Raw genomic sequence first — 7926 nt, forward strand, 5'->3', positions numbered from 1 at the left:
CTTTGAAAACCCACCTATTCAGAGAGGTTTACCATATCTCCTGTTTTTCATCCTATCCAACATAAATCTTGAACTGCATTGACTCACTGCGGCTACTACAATCCACGTGACAAGCTACACCAAACCTTATGTCGCTGCACCCTCAACCTGTACACTGTAAGCTATTCTGAGCAGTGCCCTCTTCCTACTGTACTAGATTTGTTCAGTCTTATGTTTTTGTATCTTATCACAAATCCTTGTCATTGTATACCCCTATCTTTGTAACCAGCGCTAAGGAATTTTGCGGCACTATACAAATAAATGATAATAATAAATATCAGATAGGGGTATAATGGTTGTTGAATGTATTTTTTTTTTTTTTTTTGTGGTAGGGCTGTCATCTTAATGATGCTTGTTTGGCCAAACCAGGAGAGTTGGCCTTTTGAGTGCCATTCCAATAGTTCATTGCTAATGTCTGAATAAAGCCACTTACAATTAAAGGTAAACATTTCAGGTAATGAGGGAGCCAAATAAGTTCCCAAGTATTGGATCTTATTAGAGATAATGAATTTAGTGTGTTTTGCTAAATACTCAGGATTACAGATTTATCTGTGTTTGCAAGGTTTGCTCTTATGTGCCTGCACCACAAACTCTCAATTTGTGGGTTCCTGTGCTAAATAAATCAACTTTTTATGTGGGAGTTTTCCCTATCAGCCAGTGAGCAGTAACGTCCCAGGGCTCAGTTGCACACAGGCCTTCCCTTTGGGGGAGGGCGAGAGAGGCTCCCACTTAGGGCCCTGCACTTAGGGGGCCCCACAATTTTTACAGGGATGAGAAAGTACAATATACACACTGTAGTTTATAAAGAAGTGTTTATGGTATCAGGTGTGATTATACAATGTTATTGTTTATATAGGTAACACTTATTGTTGGGATAGGGGTGGCCATACAGGGGACAAGCTATACGGGTGTTGAGCTGAGGGGCCCAACAAATGTATCTTGCCCAGGGCCCCACAAATGCTAAGGCTGGCTCTGGTTGTACACATGCACTTCAAGTTAGGCTTGTTTTAAATGTTATCAGCTTTAACCTAAATGGACAGTAATCCTTTAGAGCATGTCATTTTAAGGCTATTGACCCTACACTACACTGTGTGTTTAACCCCTGCAAAGTAGAAATTACGAGCAGGTCTCACAGAGCAGTCAGTGCTGGGCCAAGCAGAAAATGCAGTTGATCCAATCAGCAGCACTAGTTCCACATCTGACTCGTGTGACTAGCACTGCTGATTAGACCAGCAGTGCTCCGCAAGTCCAGAGCAGCATTGAAGCCACTATTTTTTCTTATCTGATTTAGACTGAGCATACAATTTAAAAAAAAAAAAAGTTTCAGTTTTACTGCTATTATCAAATTTGCTGTATTTTCACTGTATTCTTTATTAATATGATACCTAGGTAGGTAGTGTGCACAACAGGAAAAAGTGCTGCCATCTTATGCTCTTGCAAATATATAAGACTCTTCCAAAACTGCTGCAGATACATTAACACTCCTGAGCTTACCTCCCTGATTTTCATTAAAGGATATCAAAAGAACAAGGAAAGTTTGATAACAGTAAAGTAAGTAAGTTAAAGAAAGTTGTTTAAAATTGCATGTTTGATCTGAATCATGAAAGAAAATTTTGGGTTCCATGTCCCTTACGACCCAGGTACAGCTTGCTGATTGGTTGCTAAATATACCCACAAATCAGCAAGCGCTATCTAGGGTGCTGAAACAAAAAAAAAAAATGGGCCGACTCCTAAGCTTACATTCCTGATTTTTTAAATAAAGATACCAAGAGAACGACAAAAAATAAAAAATAGGAGTAAATTAGAAAGTTGCTTAAACTTGCTGCTCTACCTGAATCATGAAAAAAAAATTAAGTTTAAATTGAAATAACATGGAAAGTAGATTATTTAAAGGGATATTAAGCACACAATTCTTATGATGCACATACGGTGTGCAATTAATAAGCAGACAAAAACTAAATAATGAATTTACTTCTCAGTACTCTTGGCATCCTTTATCTAGATATCTAGGTAAGTGTCAATAATGTGACATCTTGGCATAGACATTGTTGTGAACTCTCCTCCAGATAAAGCTCATGCCACCTGCACAATCGTGTGCGTATCTAGGTATGCTCTACATCAGAGCACTAAGCTCATTTGATAATGTGATTAAATCAGAAGCACTTCTCCTCTGACAATTATTTCTAATACCTTTAATAGCTCGTTCCTATATAAATACAGATTTCTGTACAAAAACGCCCATTTAAATGGATAGAGCATAGAAATATATTCACTTGCAGTGCGAATGAAGCAAATTCTCTGCCCCCCTCAAGCTGTTTGCAGTGTTTGCTATGTCACTGAAGCGCATTTATACCCCACAATCTGTATTCACAATGTCTCCTCTCCTATAGGCTAAAAAGCATATATAGGTACTCACGGCATGCTAAGGGTTAATAATGGTTCAATTCCATTCAATAAGATATTGGCGCCTGTGTTTCAGTATAAAGTGACCCCCGGCAATTAGGGCTTTTCATACAGGTTCCGGGAATTTATGTGGCACGTATTAAGGAGGAAGAACGTTCTATGTGAACAATAATGTCTCCTTATTGGCGACCCCAACTCAATTAAGAGGTTATAAAATAGTTATATAGTTGTGTGTGTTATAATAATCCCATTACAATGTTAGTGATTGCGTACTTATCCAGCACGGTGACGTCATTCTAGTCACTGTACGGCCATGATTAGTGTGGGCAAGTGCCACGTCACTTCTTGCGTTTTCATGGCAACAGCAGAGTCCTGTGCTACAGTGTTGCTGGATGTAACTGGCGTGGGGTGCAGCTAAATGCGTTTTATTGTAGGAGACGGAGATCAGTAGGTGAGTGGTGCAGTTATATATATGTGTGTGTGACAACTACAGATTTACCTGTGGCTTTATTGTAAACACTTGTTAGTGACAAGGGGACATTTATATACTTTATAGTGACACACAATATATGTCTAGCCCAGCATCACATGATGCACCTATTTATTTGTGATGTTTAGTTTTAAAGGGACGTAAAAGCACAAGAAAGTTCTCTAATATAGAGCACTGTATTACTCTATTGCATATAAGTTCTCATTTAACCCCATTTCAAATGTCAGCTTCAGAGTAGTAATGCACTGCTGGGAGCTAGCTCAACTCACCAGGTGAGACAGTGACAAGAGGCATATGTATGTAGCCACCAATCACCAGCTAGCTACCTACCAGTAAAGCATTTCTGCTCCTGAGCCTACCTAGGTATGTTTTTCAACAAAGAATACCAAAAAGAACAAAGGAAATTAAATGATAGAAGTAAACTGGAAAGTTGTTTAAAACTGTGCACCGAGTCATAAAAGAAAAAAACTGTTTAATGTCCTTTTAAATGACAGCTGTGATTGCCTTATGATACATAAATTATTATGTGAATATCACAGGCAATCAACGCTTTAAATCACTTCATCCACAACACTGGTAGTAACCAAGTGGTTAAATTACCTGACTGAGTAGTAATGAACATTTAGGGTGTTTTTACATATAACAAAAAGTAATGGAGGTCTGTAACAGAAAACATAACTTTTATTGCAGTTTGCAAAAGTAAAAACGGAAACTGCAAAAATCCAACATAGAAGCACAGCATCATGCCAGTCTAATATACACGCACAGCATCATGTCAGTCTAACATACACGCACAGCATCATGTCAGTCTAACATACACGCACAGCATCATGTCAGTCTAACATACACGCACAGCATCATGCCAGTCTAATATACATGCACAGCATCATGCCAGTCTAATATACAAGCACAGCATCATGCCAGTCTAATATACAAGCACAGCATCATGCCAGTCTAATATACAAGCACAGCATCATGCCAGTCTAATATACAAGCACAGCATCATGCCAGTCTAATATACAAGCACAGCATCATGCCAGTCTAATATACACGCACAGCATCATGTCAGTCTAACATACACGCACAGCATCATGTCAGTCTAACATACACGCACAGCATCATGTCAGTCTAACATACACGCACAGCATCATGTCAGTCTAACATACACGCACAGCATCATGTCAGTCTAACATACAAGCACAGCATCATGTCAGTCTAACATACACGCACAGCATCATGTCAGTCTAATATACAAGCACAGCATCATGTCAGTCTAACATACACGCACAGCATCATGCCAGTCTAATATACACGCACAGCATCATGCCAGTCTAATATACACGCACAGCATCATGCCAGTCTAATATACACGCACAGCATCATGTCAGTCTAATATACACGCACAGCATCATGTCAGTCTAATATACAAGCACAGCATCATGCCAGTCTAATATACAAGCACAGCATCATGCCAGTCTAATATACAAGCACAGCATCATGTCAGTCTAACATACAAGCACAGCATCATGTCAGTCTAATATACAAGCACAGCATCATGTCAGTCTAATATACACGTACAGCATCATGTCAGTCTAATATACACGCACAGCATCATGTCAGTCTAATATACTAGCACAGCCTCATGTCAGTCTAATATACAAGCACAGCATCATGTCAGTCTAACATACACGCACAGCATCATGCCAGTCTAATATACACGTACAGCATCATGTCAGTCTAATATACACGCACAGCATCATGTCAGTCTAATATACTAGCACAGCCTCATGTCAGTCTAATATACAAGCACAGCATCATGTCAGTCTAACATACACGCACAGCATCATGTCAGTCTAATATACAAGCACAGCATCATGTCAGTCTAACATACAAGCACAGCATCATGTCAGTCTAACATACAAGCACAGCATCATGTCAGTCTAACATACACGTACAGCATCATGTCAGTCTAATATACAAGCACAGCTTCATGTCAGTCTAATATACAAGCACAGCATCATGTCAGTCTAACATACACGTACAGCATCCTGTCAGTCTAACATACAAGCACAGCTTCATGTCAGTCTAATATACAAGCACAGCATCATGTCAGTCTAACATACAAGCACAGCCTCATGTCAGTCTAACATACAAGCACAGCCTCATGTCAGTCTAACATACAAGAAAAAAATTTGGGGTTTATTTAGCAGCGCTAAAAAAAAAGCTAGGAAATGATACCAATCTAACTTCTGTTTTATACAATCTTGTTTATTTAAAAATTCTTATAACACATAAAAACAGCAAATGCTATTCCTAATTAATAAAGGGACGTCTCCCTTATACAACACTTATAAAAACAGACTAGAACCATATAATCCTAGAATTCCAGGTATAATGGAATTAATTCTATAGATAACATATGGCAAGCAACAAATTTCTAAGATAAATGGTGAATTGAATATTTAAAAGGCACAAATGTATCAATCCTAATATATTAAAAGCAAATAGATTCAGCGCTAATGTTCAAATTGATTCAACTGTAATTAGAAGGTGAGCGTAACGGCTTTGCAGTTCTTTGGTAACAAATACCGTTATAAAGTTACAGTTACTTTCCTTGGACATATAATTGGCTCAGGTGTGCTGGATAGTTAAAAAGGCAAAAAACAGCCGTTATTCTGATTTTGGTGCCAAAACAATCGTGGTTAATGGAAATGGTTAATTTAACATATTAATACCTTGATGTCTTTAAAGTTCAGTTTGCGTGTTTTAAAAACCACAGTGCAAATTAGTGTAGAGGTACCTTAATCTGTCCTGGTTGCAACCGCTGATATTCTTCACTGTGAGGGATTCACAGACTGTTTGTTCCTGGTGCTTCTGATAAGTCACCTGACCTTCTCTTTGATTCAGAGGTCAGGGGTGATGATCCGTTCTGGTGATGTAGTTATCCTTTTTTTTGTTTTCCTTTCGTCTTATAGCCCAAATATTGTTTTCATCTGGGTTCCCTCAGTGAAGAAATCTTTGGTCAGTGTTTAGCAGTAACACCGTATTCCCTGAAGTTACCAAAGGTAGATTTTTAACTTGCAGGGTCAGGAGAAAAGTTTAAAGTTGCAGGGTCACACAGCTTTGTGACAGTAGTAAATGAAGTTTAGTAGAGTGTAGCAGGTCCCATTCAACGCGTTTCACCCTTCTGGGCTTTATCAAGAATGCTTATCCTGCTAGCTTCCGGCTTTTTAAAGGTATGAATGTGTTTTGATTGGTTCCTTCATTTCCTTTTGATTTCTATCAACACCTGTGTGGCTTCCAATGTAAAGGTGGACTTTATTTAAGTTGGTAATGATTGTTTCTGTGTTGTTATTTAGTTACTTCATACGCAAGGAAGAGAACTTCTGCTTTATTAGCATTCACACAATTCAACTTATGTATTTCAATTCTAAAGTGCCTTTATTAGATAATATACATTTAGATCGTGCAAACTTAAAATTACCTAAACTGAAACGAAAATATAAGAATCAGAATCATCATTCCCATATCTAGAATTATTGTTAGTGGGTAAAAATTAACGATATATACATATTCCTTTTCAACAAAGGATAGTAAGTTCAACAATTTATAACTTTGTAACAATTTAAAAGTGGACGAAACGAAGTCTAATATACAAGCACAGCATCATGTCAGTCTAATATACAAGCACAGCATCATGTCAGTCTAACATACAAGCACAGCATCATGTCAGTCTAATATACAAGCACAGCATCATGTCAGTCTAACATACATGCACAGCATCATGTCAGTCTAATATACAAGCACAGCATCATGTCAGTCTAATATACAAGCACAGCATCATGTCAGTCTAACATACAAGCACAGCATCATGCCAGTCTAATATACAAGCACAGCATCATGTCAGTCTAATATACACGCACAGCATCATGTCAGTCTAACATACAAGCACAGCATCATGTCAGTCTAATATACAAGCACAGCATCATGCCAGTCTAATATACACGCACAGCATCATGTCAGTCTAATATACACGCACAGCATCATGTCAGTCTAATATACAAGCACAGCATCATGTCAGTCTAACATACAAGCACAGCATCATGTCAGTCTAATATACAAGCACAGCATCATGTCAGTCTAATATACAAGCACAGCATCATGCCATCTAACATACAAGCACAGCATCTAACTGAACACATGGGCGAGCCAATGACAATCTCTATAGAAATGCAGCCATCAATCAGCAGCTAGCACCTAGGTTCTTTGCTGCTCCTGAACTTACCTAGATAAACCTTTCAGCAAAGGATAACAGAAGGAATCAAATTAAATAATAGAATTACATTAGAATGTTGTTTAAAATTGTATTCTCTGTCTGAATCATGAATGTCTAATTATGACTTTACTGTCCCTTTAACATACGGGCAGCTCTGCAATATAATAATATCCATGACATTAAAGGGATATGAAACTTAAATAAGTTTCTTTCATGATTCAGATAAAGCAACAATTTTAAGCAACTTTCTAATTTACTCCTATTATCAGTTTTCTTTGTTCTCTTGGTATCATTATTTGAAAAACAGGAATGTAAGCTTAGGTGCCAGTGTTCTGTATTATTAAAGTTAAAAATGGCACTAAATAGCGCCCATGCCGCAGTCGGAAAATATTACAGAAGCAGGTCAAACACAGTCTTGGCACTAGCTGGGTCAGGTGGCATACAAATTGATCGTGCAAAAAAAGAGAGGTGCTCCCCAAGGCAGAACATAGAGTGATCTGAGATGTCATCGCAGAAAATGCAGCAGAAAGAACAGGAACTGTTAGCACTTTAACTTTTCAGCGCTTCTCCACATTAGGCTGTTCTTTATAAATAGAGCTGTTCTCTGGCTGCATTGTGTAAATTTTCCTTTACACAGTGCATCCAGAGCAAAGTGCTGTTTGAAGTCAAATATGTAGTAGTGCTGCAAAGCAGCAGTGCATTGATTGTTGTCTGGCTC

The 7926-nt window shown here is 38.2% G+C and overlaps 2 protein-coding genes across 2 annotated transcripts in view; one reads left to right on the forward strand and one right to left on the reverse strand.

Annotated features, from left to right (window-relative positions):
• ITGB3BP (integrin subunit beta 3 binding protein) overlaps positions 1 to 2512 on the reverse strand; it is a gene marked incomplete in the record, with an annotated part of 308200 nt that extends 305688 nt beyond the window's left edge. Inside the window, 1 exon segment of the mRNA XM_053693670.1 lies at positions 2456 to 2512. Coding sequence (XP_053549645.1) covers positions 2456 to 2460 — 5 coding nt within the window.
• A 284-nt stretch (positions 2513 to 2796) lies between these two features.
• Positions 2797 to 7926, forward strand: part of EFCAB7 (EF-hand calcium binding domain 7) — a 182108-nt gene continuing 176978 nt past the window's right edge. The window contains exon 1 of the mRNA XM_053693673.1: positions 2797 to 2893. The gene's annotated coding sequence lies outside the window, so the exon portion shown is untranslated. The remainder of the gene's footprint in view (positions 2894 to 7926) is intronic.

This window comes from Bombina bombina, chromosome 10, assembly GCF_027579735.1.
Source record: "Bombina bombina isolate aBomBom1 chromosome 10, aBomBom1.pri, whole genome shotgun sequence".
In the NCBI taxonomy this organism is placed as follows: Eukaryota; Metazoa; Chordata; class Amphibia; order Anura; family Bombinatoridae; genus Bombina; species Bombina bombina.